Genomic DNA, 17,200 nt, shown 5'->3' on the forward strand with positions numbered 1-17,200 from the left:
TATATCTTGTTAGTGTCATGTCAATACCATGTTTGCACATTATTATGTTGTCCATGCCTTCATTTTTCATACAAACATCTTCATTTTATTTTTGCTCATAACCAACATGTGCTTCTTTTGCCTCCTCTTAATTACCCATTTTTACTTTTTTTTCCCCTCTTTTCTAAATGTAGAGAATGGAAATTTAACTCTCAACTTAGTTTCTTTGCACCCCATGTGACCAAAAGTAGGCAAAAATCCAAGGATGTTAGTGGAAATAGCCTTTTAGGGAAGGATATAAGGAACCCAAATTTTGCCCAACCCTTGAAGGATTGGAAATCTATGAAAGTAAAAGGGCACTTGGGTGCAACATTTGATCAGAAAATGAAATTTGGTTTTCAGAGTTTTTCTTGATTGTTTTTAGGTTAAAATTCATCTTGGGTAGGCTTTAGCCTAAGCCAATGTCATTTAAATAGCTTAAGAATATTGGAAACCTTCTTCTACCGATTAAATTTAATTAAAGCCTTATTTTTATACTTGTTATTGAAATCTGTAAAAGTAAACATAATTTGGTTAAAATCAAATTAGTAAAAAAATTCAATTAATTCGATTAAAAGAATTTTTATACGAATTACGAATATAGATCTTTATAAAACTCGTATTTTTTTGAACAAAAAGTATAAGGAAATACTATCCTCTTGGTTCAATCAAGTCCAACCACAAAAATCAAAGAAGAAAAAGGGAAGGGGGGGGGGGGGGGGGGGTGGTCTACTCAAATAAATCCAAGATTGAAAATTTCCTAAAATCTTGTTGTACATGTAAAAACCATGAAATTCAGGGTCTAATATCTAAAGTTGGTTGTTTGTCCTTTGTAATGTCCAGATTGGAAGGTGATGATGTGTGATAGATCAGACTCTTTCAACACCTTTGTTTGCAATTTGCATGGCTCAAGTGAATACTTCTTCTCTACCAAGAATCCAAACTTGTCAGCTTCTTTTCTTCTTCTAGGTTTTGGAGTTTAGCTTCCAAGTCTATTAGTCTAAAAAACCAAAAGAAAAAAATCCCATTAATAGCCCACATGTTTTTTTGCCCTTCAATAAATAATACTAGAAAATTATAGAACAAAGTCTCTCAACTATTTAAAATATATATATCAGTCAATAAGTTATTGATTGGCATTGGAATTCAAAAAGGATGTCACTTTCTTTTTTTGGTTTATTCTATATGCAATAATGCATACCAGGGTTTTGATTTGAAAGGGTAACTTGTCCTATATTCTTTCTGACAACACGCTAATGAAAAGAAAAAAAAATCAATTCTACATTTATGTTCTTGCCATGATTGAATGTGAGAATGGGATGAAGGGTAGAGGAAGAAGTGGGGTTGCATATATATATATATATATTAGATTTTGAAGTTTGGGTTTTTTTTTATTTTGCATTTTTTATTGTTTAAAATGCATAATCCAAACAAAACAAAGCAAAGAATGTGTGGTATGAAATGAGACACCCAAAATTGGTGGGGATGAAGTTTCTCATCATTTGTAACTTTTGATTATGTTATGTGGGTTTAGGCTGCCACACGTTTCTGCTAGCTTTTTGTCTTTGTTCTTTCTTTTTTTTGATAAATAATAATTGGAAGGATGGTGGCAATGATCTCTTTTAAGGAGACCAAAAAGTTGTTCAAAGTACTGTTAATGAATAGTGAACCCAACCCACCCACCTGTAATCTTTATGTTGCTTTTCTTCTCATCAATAATAGACAACACTGTTTTGCCATGTGTCATTTGGGTTAAACATTAGGATGGACCAAATTTGCCTCATCAAATTCCTTCCTGCTTCTCATCTCTGCATCCTCACCAGCCTTATCTGCAAACCCTACTTGCTACAAGCATTCTGTGCATTATTCAAATATAATTATCATCAAATAAAGAAAACAAATTGAAATTAAATATGATGTGGTTAGACCACATCGTTTCTCAGGGACCCATTATGCATGGCCTTGAGCAGCCCATTACTGGGCTAAAACGGCCGATTAAGGCACAAATATAACTGGACTCGAGCACCGTTAACTCCTAGCACGCCCTACTTATCAATGGGCTACATCGGCCCACCAGGACTTGTACCTATATCGGTATTAAAATAATTTAAGAAATATTACCCTTGGACAAGTTCTTATGAAAGAATTAACCTTAATACTATTCTACGTATTTGTCGATTTTATTTTGACATAAAGTTCATATTTTGTTGTATTATAATAATATTATAGATACTACTACCATATATGTTATAACCCATTTTTATTTTGAAACAAAATGGCTTGACACCCAAACATATTAAAGTGCCTTTCTTCAACTTGCTTGCTGTACTCAATAATAACATTACCAAAAAGCTTGGAGATGTATCAATGTAAATCCCATCTCCTGGCCTTTTTTTAACTCAAATTAATTAATGTAACTCTATTAATTAAAAATTCATTAAATATCTGAGGATGTCCGTGAGCTGTAGGAGTATAGGACAAAAAACATAAAAGGTTAAATTGGGTTCCAATTTAGATTCTTCTATGTAGTTGTTAAGAGCAAAGAGCAACCACCAATTTTTACTTTTCAAGGGTAATGACTAGCAAAACATTCAGCTTCAGGGGGATCAACCTGGCAGTTAGTTAGAGACCATCTACACCACTCCACAGAGATTACATCAGGAATAGCACAAAGCTCACTTCACCTGCGAGGAAACCCCAATCAATTAACCCCAGATATAACCAATGGGAAGATGCAGGTGAAAAACAAATGGAACTTGAAATATTTCCTCGTTACCTGCTCTTTTGCGGACAGCACCTTTTCGGCCCAAATTATCGGGAGTTTGATCCTTCATGAGGCTGCCCATGGAGACCAGTTACAAGTCACATTCCATCCTCAAAATGCAATCAAAATTGCACACAGTACAGTCATTCTACTTCCTTAGCATGGAATTTGCCAATTAAGCAACAGCTCGATTCCCACAAACAAAATCACATCCCGAATGTTCTGTTATACAGATCCCCCGAAGTGGGCATCCTGTACTTTGAACCTTCATAACTGGAATAAAACTTGTTATATCCCAATCTATCATTTCTGAGGAGCTCTGCCACACCGAGACTGTTTCCACCCTGAACCTCATTCCATCCATCCCAATGACCATTTGACATGTGTGCATTCCTTGACTGTTGAAGAGACAACTGTGCAAATGGGGACATATTGTTCACCTGGGATTGATCGATTAGCCTGGAAGAAATTCCATAAGAGTCACTAAGAGAAGAAAAGCTATCCCCGACATCATATCTTAGGTTCTGATGAGGAGAAAGAGATCTCTGCATCAATAGTTGAAATCTGGCCTCGTTTTCATAGGGACCTAACTGTGGTGGAAAATTTGATCTCATGTCTAAGCCTGAATTGTTAAGCCCTCCCTGAAGACTACCCTTACCAACTGCCAAAATTGCTGGATCCACAAATTCTATATCCCCAGAGCCACCAATACCACCACTTGCCGGAGCCTGATAAGAATTTCTTAACAGGGAGGAATTGTCCATCAAATGAATTCCTAAAAAGAAAAAGCAGTCAACATTAATTTGCAGGCTACGAACTCTCAAATATAGAGAGCCAAAATAAAAAAAAAAAAACAAAGAGCTTACCAGATGTTGTGTCAAAACCATGGTCTACTCTCTCATGAGAAGAAAAGCCTGGAGGTGGTGCCCTGCTAGGAACAGAGAATCCAGGTGGGGCTGAAATTTGAGCTCTTGACACTGCTAAGAAACATTGAATAGGGATTAGTACGAACTAAATCAAAACATAATTCCAGAAAATCCAAAAAGAAAAAAATGACATGTAGAAACAATGCTCAATTTAGCCAAAAAAAAAGTCAACCACAAAAAGTCACTTGGTGCACTCAGAAGTCAGAAAAACAAATTACAAGCGAAGAACATGGAACAGTGCATATAAAATTAAAATTCTATTTATGCCAAACTAATTTATCGATAATAACATTAAGATCACATAATGAGCATGCTTGTTTCATAATTATAATTCATAAACAACAGATACCACTCAACTCAACATTTGGACAGCAAGAGTAAGGTTCACTAAGTCCAATAGTAGGTTGGCAGAAACTCACCAGAAAGCTTATTAGAAGAGAAAACTGAAGGACTGCTGGTAAAATTGTCAGATTCCTCAAAGTTACCGGAAGAAAAACCATTAGAAATTCCAAACTTATTTAGATAGAGATCCCTGCTTTCTGCAAAATCTTGGCTGGAAGAGCGGTTCCTTGGCATTTGCCCAAAGACACTAAATGAGGACTCAACATCAAATGGATGATATTTAGAATCCTCCTGTCTCGCAAAGGAGAATCTGGACTGATTGTTATTCTGTCCTTTCCAGGAACTAGATAATTTGAGAGAACTGGGCTGCTTGTCAGTGTCACCAAACAACTTAGCCAAGTTCTGAGGTGAGGCTAGGGACTCATCCCATGTATCCAAATCTAGCGACAATATGTTTGAGATTATGCTGCTCTCTCCTGTATCTTTAGCAGCATCGCTCCCAGCATTACCAAGGAATCTTCCCATCTTCTTCCCTTTCCCTTCATTTGGAAGCAGAAGGGAGCCTTCTGTGATAATATCAGAACCAATACTACTACTGCTTATGTACTTCTCAGGGTATCCATTTGATAAAGAAGAAACACTAGATCCATGAAAACGTAGACTCTCACTAAGTTTATTATCTACAAAGAGAGTATCAGCATTCAAATTAATGGCACCTAAACCTTCATTACGATGCAAAGAATGGGACCCAGAATGATTTGATAAATGGAGCGAACTTGGTGAATTTGGCACATAACTTGAACGGCTAATGACTTCAGGATCCTTGAGTCTTTGATTATCAAAAGACAATATGTCTTCCTCTACTTCAGAACTTGTATTTGCCACTGCTTGAGTTTGCATATCAGTTCTCCAATCAGACTGCTCTTTTGAAATACACACCCCATTGGGAGATGTCACAGCTCTCCCAGCAGCTGGTGAACTTAAAGGTTCTCGATAGTGATCAATATAACGTTGTTGTAACCCCTGACTACCAGGTGAGCTGCTTGATCCATGATCGGAAGCTGAACTGCTTGGTCTAACTAAACTGGAAAGTCCATTCAAGACATTCCTATCTAAGGTCAGCGCTGACATATCCGAGCACAAGCTCTGTATCTTTCCATCAGTAGAGGAAATATTCCCCTCTTTTTCACTGGGGGAAATAAAAGACTGCTCAGCATGGTCAAAGGTGGAGCTTGTAACATTTGATGGTATATTAGTGCACTGGTCATTATAATTGGATGGTGGTGGACAAGATAACTGGCTGCTCAATGATTTAGAAGCAGAAACTACATCAGGTGAAGGAGGTTTCTCTAGTGGAGTAGTTCGACAATCTAAACTGGCATTTTCTTTTAAAGGTTTTAACAAATCAGGTTTACCCATCATATGCATAGCATGAATTTCCTCAGATGGCTTCTTTATAACATCACCATGTAATGTAGAAACCTGATTTGTGTTTGCCACAGCAGATGAAAATGGCAATGTGCTGCTAACCATATCAGATTTCTGCTTAGAAGGTCCATTTGAACATGCTAAACCAGCTGTTTGTGGATGGTTTAAGGCACGCATTCCCCTGGCAGAAGGATTCAGAACTTTTAGCCCCAGAAATTAACATAACAAAGTGTAAAAGAGAAAATAAATAAATGACATACCATGATGCTCCAGCAGGAAGAGCAATAGATCTAACAGAGCTTCCATTTGGAGGAGAACCTTTAGGAATGCTCACTGTTGTATTCTGCAGCATATATAAAATCACAACCAAAATCAGGTGCAGGCACTCGTGCAGGAGCCAAGCATACATGGTGCTTTAACCCACCCCACCCCATTCTTTGAGAAATTCTCCTTGCAATGCCCCAAGATAAAAACAAATATATATATAAAGTAAAAAGTTAGGAGAAGGTCTGGTTGGTAGAGCACTTCATTGTTTTCCTAAATTCTTTGAGTAATAATTTGACTTGCTATTTTGTTTGGGATTTAAAAAACATGGACTTACATTTGGAGCATTTTTAGCAATAGGTTTTGCTGCAGATGCAGAACTGTTGGGGCAATAATCATCCAGTGGTGGAGGTAACATATTTCCAGCACGCCGTTGCATATTGTTTGTTGCACCGGTTATTTGCTGAACCCTACTCCTTTAAACAATTAAGTTCATTAATCATTCAAGAGAAGTAATGTGAAATTACGCAAAATTCATGTGGAACCTGGAATACTTGCTTAGAACTGAAATGTGGCAATAAAGCAGAACCAACAACTCCAAATATTGATTTGAAATTCCTATTTGGCTAGCAAGGACAAAAATACTAAACCTATTTTACAAAGCCAGTAAGAAACCATTTTCAAATTTTTCCTATAGCAAAAATTTGAGCTTCATGGGACAAACAGAAAGATAAAACCTTTTGACACTAAGCGCTTGCAAAAGGTTAGGATCCAGGAAGCAGCAACGGGAAGACATAATCCTTTTGACATGTTATCATAAGGTCAAAAGATAGAGTAATCCATATACCAAGAAAAAAATTGAGTTGAATAGAAATAAAAGCTGACAAAAAGTCCTTTGCAGGAGTTAGCTTCCCAATAATTAATGTGACTCTATCATCCTTCCTTTCTACTTGGGTATACAATCAGCCAAAAAGCTTTCTGCATGTATATTATAGCACCATTTGGCATGGGCTAATATAGCAGTAACAAATGTCTATGACAGCTCTAAATGGCTTTTACTAATACAAGATGAAGCAACTGTATATGACAGCTCTAAATGGCTTTTACTAATACAAGATGAAGCAAATGTATATGACAGCTCTAAATGGCTTTTACTAATACAAGATGAAGTTATTATAGAAGCATACATGCAAAAATTCGATTCTGAAAGTGTCAACTAGTTGGTTTTCTTCATCACAGAAAGAAAGTTACATGCAAACTCAATAAAAATAAAATAAAATAAAATTCAAGAAATAGAGATTACAGCTATAACAGAGTAGCAAACTCAAAATGAATATACCTTGTGTATGCTGATATAATCTCATCTTTTGTGAAACTATCCTCTTGAGAACCAATCTCGTGCAAATATAGACAATCAGGATTGCTGCAAGGCTGAACCCCCCCAAAAAAAAAATCTCAATTAGAATTACATTTGATATAGTAGTTTTGAAACGTAGCAGCAACAAATAAATAATATTTTCTTCAACTTATAAAACAAATGAACCAAAAATCACTTTCACACATACCACATTTCTCAGCCATGCATGACAATACTTTGTTGTACCAAAGCACGCCCTGAAATGAATATTCCAACTATTACAGATAACAACAAGGATCAAACTAACAAAATGACAAACTCCATATATACATGCTCATACTTTAATGGTCTACCATCCAAGACAAACCCATGTACAGACTGGATACAACGAATTGCTTCCTCTTCTTTTGAATAAGTAATATATCTGTATATAGGGTCAACAAATGTAAGTTGAATAGAGCATACTAATAACAGAGTACTAAAAAAGAGGCAGGAATACTAAAATCTTCAAAATAATAAGATAAATTTACTTTCAGTTTTCAAAAAACCCAACTACATGATATAATGTCTTCTATCAAAGATCCAATATGCAAACCAGGTACATCTTAATATTTGGAAGATTTAAAACCAAATACATGAGATTTCTGCACTTACACACTACATGTATTGTTTGGAAATTGCTGAATGACACCAGCTGCAGTCCGAGACATAGATACTTTAAGAACTTTCCCATACTGACCAAAATATTCTCGCTGCTGGAGAAGCTGCACAAAAGAGATACATGATTAGGTAATGATACAAGTATAAGAGTTAGCTTGCCAATGCACGCGTTAAGGAGAGAGAGAGAGAGAGAGAGAGAGAGAAAGAGAATACATCTTCATCTGCCAGATTAAGTGGCAACCCAACTATGTAAACAAGATTCCTTTGAATCACCCGCACACTGCTCAGTTGCTTCCTTCCTTCAGAAGATTTAGTCTTTGCCTTTTGTGACTTCATCTTTCTCTCCATATTAATTTCAGCAACCAACCTGCTTAGAAGAATATATATATATATACACACAAACAAGAAACAAGGGTAGGTAAATATTGAAATATCCTTAATAAGAATAAGCTGTGTGGTAGCTTGACTACCTCTCACAATTCGCAGCCATCCCTACAATCCTTTCTTTATCATAAGCACTACGACATGCTGGGCACCGTCCCTCTGTCTCATCCTTCTCAGCCATATCCATTATGTGATGCCAACACCAAACACATATCTGCCACGAAGTAGCGTTTGAAACAAAATAAGATCAATAGAGATAAGGCCGGCCTATGCACATATTAATTCTCCTCCTTTTTCCCTCTCTCACTTACCATTTCTTTTTACTTTTTGTTCTGATTTGAATTGCCTAACAAATGTAAGAGAGAAAATAAAAGAGTATTTTGCTTCAAACCTCATAACCACATTTGCAAGGCTTGAGTTGCTGATCAGTCAAATCCATGTCCTCCTCGCATAGGGGGCAAGTCTTTTCTCCCTCGTCACTCATGATTGCCTGAACCCCCGAGACAAATAAATAAACAAAAATAGTACTAATATCTACAAGTTGCATCACTGAACCTCAATTGAATTATCAAAACAATTAATCAACAAATTCTTCAAAATTTCATTTTCTCATTACATTGCAATGATCAAAACCCTCAAAATATCCCAATCTAATTACAAAAAGAATACCACAATCAAAATCTCATACTTCATTTCCGATAAATCGCAAATCAAACCCTAAAAATCCCTATTCACTCCAATATATAACTACTTTGATAATCTAAACCCCCAAATTTCCAGAAAAAATATATAGCAATCACCAAAATAAACCTTGACCGCTTATCAGATCAACATACGAAAACCACCAAATCAAATCTCCAAAAAAAATTAACAATCGAATTCCGAATCCAGTATCTTATCGAATAATTACCTACATGCAATACAATAAATCAACATAGCAACCAAACAAACAAGAAAGATAGACTCGCGATGATTCAATACTTCGTATAATTCAGACTGGAAAGAAGAAAAGAAATCAAGAATCTTAAAAGATACCAAAAAAATGAAGAGATCGAAGGGCAGAATTGGAAATTTAGGGTTTCAGATATTGAAAGATTAGCTGAAGAGAGAGAAACGACTTACAGTAAAGGGGGATGGGGGATCGAGAGGAGGAAGAATCTGTGAAGATGAGATTGTGCGATAAAAGGAGAAGAAGAAGAACAACAACAACAACAAGAGCAAGAGAAAACCACAAGGAAATAGAGAGAAAATGAGAGCCTTTAAAGAGAGAGAGGAGAGGGTTCTTTTGGTTTTTTGGTTGGCTTTTTGGGCTGCTGCTCGAGCTTCCTTTTTTTTTTACTCTTTCCTTTCTTTCTCCTCTGCGTCGCTGTCATCTAAATATTGTGAACTTCCTAATCTTGCCCTTGGATTTCTTCATTATTACGGGATTTTTGCCCTTGCCGTTCCGGTTGTGTCGTGTGTTTTTTTTTTAATTCAACTCGGGTTCTGTTTCGCAAGGGGTCCCTCTCTTTGGGTTTGGTTGTGATGTTCCCGATGCGCGCCACGTTTACATATTTCCAATCGATGGTTTCGATTAATCCGTGGGCCACCCTTTCAACCGTTGGATCAGAATCCGCGGTCCCACTTGCCATTTGTTTATTGCCCTAGTGGGCCCACTTGGTGAAGGAAAATTTTTTTTTATGGTTTACTTTGGTATGTGCTGTTGTCAATTTATGAGTTTATTTATAAGGTATTAAATTTAGGTCAGCATTTTAAAGTTGGAAATACAAAGAAGAGGTAAACCAAGCAAACAATAAAATTAAAGTTTAAATTATATTACTATATATGATAAAAAATTACTATTAATAATTTACTATAATTATATAGTTAATTTTGATATTAATCAATACTTTTTTGCCACTGAATTTAGAATTGTTTAAACAAATTAATGCGTTTAGAATATTCAAATGAAATTAATTATAAAGTTTAAGAAACCAACCTTCCAAATCCTCATGTAATTTGTATTTCCTTTATGAAGTGCCGTTTAATGTGTGTTCATACCGTGTTAGTAAATGAGCTGTGAATGAAATTGAGGGTTTCTTTTTCATATTATTATTATTATTATTATTTTCCTCTGATAAATGAAATGATTTCCCATTAATGTGGGTTTACTCAGCATTTACAAATTAATATATCACATTAATTAAAAAAAACTAAATTCTAACTCATTTCGGTGTCCAGTTTGGTTTTCTTTTTTTTTTTGCAAATCTACCTTACGTGTCTGAAATATTAAATTAAAATTTAATAGAATGCTCACATCCATAATTAATTGAAGTTCTTTCACGTCTAAACAATTGCGAGGCTTCCCTTCTTTGTTTCAAGTCAATTTCTCCTTCAACTCGGTTTGTGGTCTTCGCTTGCCACCACCTCTCTCTTTAGGTTGTTTGTCCTTAATAAACTTCTTATATTAATATTACTCTTGTCATAAGGTTATTTGTTTATGGTTCAGATTCTTGATTAATAGTCTAAGACTATACATGTAACATAAATTTATAAAAAAAAATATAAAATGCAGATAAAATATTTTTATTTGTCGAGAATATATTTACATATATTATACATAATTGGTACATTTAAACTTTAATTATTCGTCTAAGTTAACCAATAATTATGATAATATTGATGCATTTGAGCATTTATGATCTCTTTATTTAAAAGAAAGATCTAAATCCTTTTTCTTAAATTAAAAAAAAAACCCATGATAATACTCATAGTTTTGAGGTCGCTTAAGCTTTGGTTTAGGCAAAACACAATTTTAGAAAAAAAAATCGTGCATTTAATATTAGTTTTGTTACCTTATTATATATTGTGGTTTTTAATATGCACACATCTTTTCTTGAAACAATGCTTTCAACCTAATAATAATTTAGCATTTCTTATTTGGGAAATGGGGGATTTTGATAAATTCCCATTCTATATTGAAATCTGTGGTTGCGATTTTTCTTTTTCAAGTATACCAAATGCATTACTTTTATGGCCAAAAAAGGAACACAATTAAAATAGAAAAGAAATCTCCATGTTCTAAACCCATTTTGGGGACCGCCAATAAGGTTAAAACTCACCTTTTCATGAGTAAATTTTATTCTAATTATAATGTATTATGTGAAAGTTCTAATATCTTTGTATCTATATATTATAAACATATATATAGTTTTAATTTAGATGAAAGGTCTATGATTATTGGACACATTTCATTTTCTACATGATGCTATGACATTGATTGATTATCGAGCATCAACTCACTAGAATCAATTAATAGCAATTCAAAACTCGAATGTTTTATTAGAAGAAAACAATTCTTGAATTTTTTTTTCCTATCTCATTGTATTTATACTTGTTTGATATTTATGATCACATGAATTCAATTTTGATTATTTTTTAATATTATATAAAAAATTATAATTTTCTTAAAAATAATAGTCAAAATTAAATTAAATTTGATGAATTTTCTCCCAAAAACTCATCATGTCATGTGCACTTTGATTGGAAGGAGGCAATCCCGCCCACCGATTTGTTAGAATGCCATGTGGCTTTGGAAAATTGTCGCCAAAAAAATGGTATTACAAATTAGAAAAATGTAATCTTTGGCGATACTTCATTGGCATAAGACCATATATTTCTCTATGAGTTAACCAATTATTGGCATTAAAAGTTTTTTCTATAGGCTGAATTTCTTTAAAAAGAAAAAGAAAAGAAATTCAACATCTATGACAAAACTATTCTTCAAAACAATGTGTTTGCTTTGATGTTATGCATTATAATTATGTATTTATTTTATCTGATATCTAATTATAGATAATATTGAAATTTTATAAGCAAATTTTATTAAGGAAATCGTTTTTATTAATTAATAAATGAGAAAATACATAAACGAGTAATTTAAATTTTATTTGATGTTTAAATACTTTTTAATAAATTTGGTATTTTTTTGAAAATTTATATTGTCATGTTTGGTTCAACATGTATTTTTATGACAAAAAATTGTTTTTTGGATAATGGTTTCGTGTAATGAATTTAATAGTACAACCTACGTGAAAAGGAGTTTTAAAATTGAAAGAGTTTTAAATTTAATACTATAAAAATAAAGAAAAGGAAATAGAGAATTAAAATGAAATCAAAAGTTAATGTAAAATGGTAGGAATACAAGATTTTATGTATTTTTCCCAATATATCTTTTGTATACCTTAATCATCTAAAAACCAAAATTCGAAAAGAGAAATAGGAAAAAAAATGTGGTGAAAGGGGAAATGAATATGCTATTGGACATGACACAACCACTTCTAATAATTATCCCTTTTACTAAAATTGCTTTGTCAACCCACTAATATATTACTAAAAATATGAAGAAAATTAGTTAAGAATTCCTTTAATTGATATTTCCTTTATTTTTTATTCATCTTTTGTACAAAATAAAAATATCAATGAAACAAAAAATAAATTATCTTTTATAACTTCACATTAAAATAGATTAAAAATGAAAATCAAGAAAAATTAGTACATTATATTTATAGGATTATATGCTTATTGCTATGTTTTTCTATTTTTCTATTTTTTTGGGAATAAGGTGGAAGAAAGGAAAATAAAGTTAATAAAAAATGAAAATTTGAATTATTAAAGTAGATTTTCTTTTTCCTTTTTTTAATTTTCAAAAGGATTTTTGATATGACAGGTAAAATTGTTAATATGTTGAAAACGAAGGGCAAAGTAAGAAGATTCCATTAATAGTTCATTTTTTTTTCTTATCATTTTTTAAAACAATTAAAACCAAATGCTTCGAGACTTTCCTCTTACTTTCCTTTTTTCCCTCCAAATCTGCGTGTCCAAACACAGTCATTATCACGCAACAGAAATGGAGTTGAAATTCCATCCACCTTCCTGCAGCTACGTCGTTTCTGATCCAGGAAAGCCACAACCGTTGATAATCATCAATAAAAGAGTAACAATGCTCAACTAAATTCCAATATTTCTTAAATTATTCAGTAAATTTTCAGTTACGCTGCATCTTCTCGTTTAAATAATCTTTTTCTTTTTTTTATTGTTTCCGTTTGGTTTCCCAGAAAATGCAGGAAAAAAATGGATGTGACAGTGTGAATTTTGTTGTTCTAGTAAATCGTAATCTAGCTATTTTGTTTAAGGCTATCTGGATTCGATCTACTTTTGCTTTAGTTTAAGTTCGATCTGACTTGATTGGCAATTGACTAAGATTATTTTATCCGGCTAATCAATCTTTGTGAATGGAGATCTTTCTACCTATATTGAGGATACATTAATTATTTTCTAAAGTTTGCTTGCAAGTTGCAATGTTCCCCTTTAATCATAGTATATTGTTTCTATACCTACAAATAGCTTCACTGTCTCAATATATACGTGAGAATTTGATCCAAAGTAGCAAATTCGATGTTTTAGGTGTTAAAAAATAGCTAGTTTAAGTATTCGTGGTTACTTGTTTGGAAAGTTTCCTGTTTGCGCTTTGTTATCCATACTTATCAATGCTTTGGTTTGCTTGACAAAGGCAGAGCTATGAATTCACGATAGGTTGGTTTCCAGTTTGAAGAAAAGGGCTCAGTTGCCTTAGAATGAGTTGAATCTATTTCCTTTAATGGCGTAGTGGAATGCACATGTTCTTAGCGCTGATTTAAACTTTTCTGACCTTGAAATTACAGGTCTTATGCATTCATAACCTATAGCTTTCATGACTGTCTCTGTTGTTTAATGCTAGTTGAACTTTTCTGAAACAGAAATTTCATGTCTCGTGCATGCATGGCCTTTGCCTTTTGTGATATGGTTTAAATGTTTAAGTTGTTTAAACTTATTTAACTTTTTCTGGAACAGAAATCTCACATCTTGTGCATGCATAGCCTATACTTTCATGATAGTGATGAATAATACCGATCCACTTTCCTGGCAATAAACTGCATTTTTTGTGTTTTTGGATCAATAAGAATAAACCAGATGTCTTGTGCATGCATGTCCTGTATTTACGCTCTGTGGCTAGTTGTATCTCTTATGCTTATGGATTGTTGCTGTGTCATACCCTATATATGATGGATTCTTGAGGTCAGCAGAACATAATAGACTTTCTGAATGTCTATCTATAAATTGTTCTTTTACTTTTACTGATGATGGAATATATAGGGTTAATGCATGATACATTTTGCCATTTTCGCATTTATGATCGTTGCTGTCTCTTGCTGGCTGAATAACTGATCATTTTACTTGTTTGATTTCAATTTGTTGTTAACTTGTAACCTGCCCTTCGAAATCAAATATGTTGACAACTTATCATTCTTCCCTGTTGCTCCTGGGTCATTTCTTTCACTATTTATTGGAGTTGCTTTACCTATTGCGGATCGTGATCTTTTGTTTGCTCATGCTTGAAAGATGTTAAAAATTTTCAGTTCTCCTTTAACTATAACTCTGTCAAGCTGAGATCTAATGGCTACATGATTTAATCTGACGTTGTCCTAAAATTGAAAGTTCTGCATTTTGTGTGTGAATTCAAGACTCTCTTGACCTTTGTGCCTTGATCCGTTGCTGCATATTGATTTTTCTAACACCTATCCATTCACTAATAACATATTCACCCTGTTGGTTTGTTAACCCTTCATTCTATTGTGTTTATTATGTTATCAGAATCAACAAAAAGGGTAGTAGTGCTTAAATATCTCTCCTCTTAAAATGTTTAAATGCCTACTAATTGCTTACTGCAAGTATTGGGCTCAAGGTTCTATAATGACAAGCGATTATTACTCGAAGACTACAATTCATTATTATTATGTGATTTTAGATGAGGTGCATGTTAAACCTATATGTGTGCAGCATGCCTATTAAATTTTACATGTGCACTATTCGATTAAATTTGAAACTAATCACTCCATATTCAATCTCCAGCTTCTGCGTATAATTTATTTCTTTATTCTTTATCAATTTGAATCGCATTGTATGGATAAGACAGAAGAAACTATAAAGTCAAGTAGATAACGTGTGTGGCATGTAGGCAAGGAAAATAACATGGATGAAAAGGGCCACAGGACCCAAGAATTTGCTTGAGCTCTGCATGCTGTGTATTGCTGGTAAGTTGTTTACTGCTGTATATGGTCTCTAAAAGTCTTAAATCTATACATATATTTATTTATTTATTTATTTTCAGTAAGTTTCAGTAAGTTTGTTCTACTTGTAGGCCTGCTTTAAATACTGCTAGGATAGAGCCTAGGTTGATGTGGAATATATACTGATATACATAAAAATATAGACAGACTCAACACAGTTAAACGTTAATCTCACACTAGTTGGGTTTGATCTTATAAAGCCTTGTCCTACCTTCCCTATGATCTACAGCTATATTCTCTGAATAGATATCAAATAGTAGTATGTGATGTTAAATTATTACGAGGTTTTATATTGTGCTCTATGATTTAGCAGGACATTGTAAGATATGGAATTAAAGCAATAACAATTTGCAGCTACATTTGCTATCCTCTGTATTTTAGAAGTCTTTTAATGTCACTCTCCTTAGTCTCCTATGTCTAACAAAATTTGCTGCTAAATTAGTCTTTCATGAATGAGCTTATGGCTGACACATAGTGATTGAGGCCCATTGAACTTCTGAAATATATTGAGAAAGTATCTAAGTCTCTAAGCAAGCTTGAAATCCCAGTTTAATGGAAGTACTGATGAATTGAAACAGATCACTAATGATGCATATATATAATGCAGATGACAGAGGCATGGTTATGGCTTCTCTACCAGGGACATAGTGTACCGTAGAGAACAACAGGAATGCATGTCTGAGGCATGGCAACAGACCTGCAGCCATGTAGCTGTTCTGACCTCAACAACCAGACTTAGAATCCATGTTGGGTGACTGCTGCAATGAACTGCTAAACCTTCTTCCATTGTAGGCTATCGTGACTGATCACTGAACAGCAATAGCATCCCCCCACACTGTAAAACCTTGTGGTCAGCTTCTCCAGTGGTTGGTAACTGGCATCATCTCTACAGCAAAAAAAAAAAAAGAAAAAAGTTTAGACACCCCTTTCTCGGATCTCCGTTTCTTTTTGACAATCTGATCACCCTGCAAATGCAACTAACAGCCTTTAAAGAAAAAGAAAAGATCGTGTTGCTAACGTAAGAACTGTGCATGGAGCTGTTTTTTGTACTGAACTTTTTGCTGCGGTTCTACAGTTGTCCATTTGAGTTGACTCCTCGTCCTTGACATTAATAAGGGCGCCAGAAAATGCTGCAGGGTCGTTGCTGAGGCTGGGCCAATAAAATTTTGCGGGTTATATACCTGTCTGCTCAACGGGCCTTCACAACCGAATTGAATTGATCTAACCAGGTCTAATTTGAGCTTTCGGGCCATACCGAAAACACTAGTCCAATGTATTTTTTCTTCTTCTTCTTGTCATATATATATATATATATATAATCTCATGAAAATAGATTAAAGTTCTTTGTTGTGCAATGTGTCAATGCGCGTAATTTTTTGACACACGGTTTTTTTGCAGCAGGTCTGAACTTTGAACCGAAGGATATATGACGGTGAGTTGTTGGACCTTTTTTTGCATAAAGAAGGACTGATTCGTGGGTCACGATTGGCCATCTATGACCTCAGAAAGGTCAAAAACCTTGACTTCTGAGGTAATAACTAATCTTTTTACATAAATAATTAATGTAAAAGGGAGAAAAAAAGGTAAGAATATATTATATAATATATATATTATTTTCAATTTTCTCCTCTCTCATGGGACGTTCTCTAAAAGAGGTAAGTGGAATATTCGAATTATTTCATTTACAAATTGTTTGGATCTTTGGGGTAGTATTAATTTTTTTTGTATGACGTTAGCTTCTAACCAATTCCTTGTCGTCTTTACAATGTTTCCAGTTTCACTCTTTTTCGAATGACAGTTGCTGGTATTAAATAGGATAACACTGATGGCATGTTTGGTTCACTGAAAAAAAATAAAATAGGAATAGAATAATTATTTCAAGAAAATAGAATAAAGAAAGAATAGTTAT

At 33.9% G+C, this 17,200-nt stretch overlaps 1 protein-coding gene and 2 long non-coding RNA genes across 7 annotated transcripts; 1 reads left to right on the forward strand and 2 right to left on the reverse strand.

Moving 5' to 3' along the window:
• Positions 1-2,426: 2,426 nt before the first annotated feature.
• On the reverse strand, positions 2,427-9,424 carry LOC18590831 (uncharacterized). Of its 5 annotated transcripts, none has more exons than XM_018127772.2 (14): positions 9,266-9,424; positions 8,535-8,633; positions 8,230-8,357; positions 7,973-8,126; positions 7,754-7,863; positions 7,440-7,523; positions 7,308-7,356; positions 7,082-7,173; positions 6,080-6,212; positions 5,739-5,821; positions 4,128-5,659; positions 3,649-3,759; positions 2,795-3,557; positions 2,427-2,702 (listed from the first exon to the last, which is right to left on the reverse strand). In XM_018127772.2, exons 2-13 carry the CDS (start codon positions 8,625-8,627, stop codon positions 2,989-2,991), a joined length of 3,138 nt encoding a protein of 1,045 aa, XP_017983261.2. In that variant the 5' UTR covers positions 8,628-8,633; positions 9,266-9,424; the 3' UTR covers positions 2,427-2,702; positions 2,795-2,988. The 5 variants fall into 5 exon arrangements, with proteins under 5 accessions (XP_017983261.2, XP_017983259.2, XP_017983258.2 ...); XM_018127770.2 differs by having other exon boundaries at positions 3,649-3,762; XM_018127769.2 differs by having other exon boundaries at positions 6,080-6,218.
• Positions 9,425-12,991: 3,567 nt separating this feature from the next.
• LOC108663173 (uncharacterized) lies at positions 12,992-17,158 on the forward strand. Its single transcript, XR_001929179.2, has 3 exons — positions 12,992-15,255; positions 15,899-16,564; positions 16,690-17,158. It is a non-coding gene; the product is annotated as an uncharacterized LOC108663173 (long non-coding RNA).
• On the reverse strand, positions 15,770-16,438 carry LOC108663174 (uncharacterized). Its single transcript, XR_001929180.2, has 2 exons — positions 16,310-16,438; positions 15,770-16,177 (listed from the first exon to the last, which is right to left on the reverse strand). It is a non-coding gene; the product is annotated as an uncharacterized LOC108663174 (long non-coding RNA).
• Positions 17,159-17,200: the final 42 nt, after the last annotated feature.

Source organism: Theobroma cacao, chromosome 9 (genome assembly GCF_053813885.1).
Source record: "Theobroma cacao isolate CCN51 chromosome 9, ASM5381388v1, whole genome shotgun sequence".
Taxonomy (NCBI): Eukaryota; Viridiplantae; Streptophyta; class Magnoliopsida; order Malvales; family Malvaceae; genus Theobroma; species Theobroma cacao.

Bases quoted from the DNA above. Each gene is read 5' to 3' on its own strand.
- LOC18590831 (XM_018127768.2), bottom strand. From the start codon at position 8,627: ATGAGTGACGAGGGAGAAAAGACTTGCCCCCTATGCGAGGAGGACATG. The intron at 8,127-8,229 runs GTAGTCAAGCTA...TCTTCTAAGCAG, and splicing joins ATGGCTGCGAATTGTGAGAG to GTTGGTTGCTGAAATTAATA. The intron at 7,357-7,439 runs GTATGAGCATGT...TATTCATTTCAG, and splicing joins TTGGATGGTAGACCATTAAA to GGCGTGCTTTGGTACAACAA.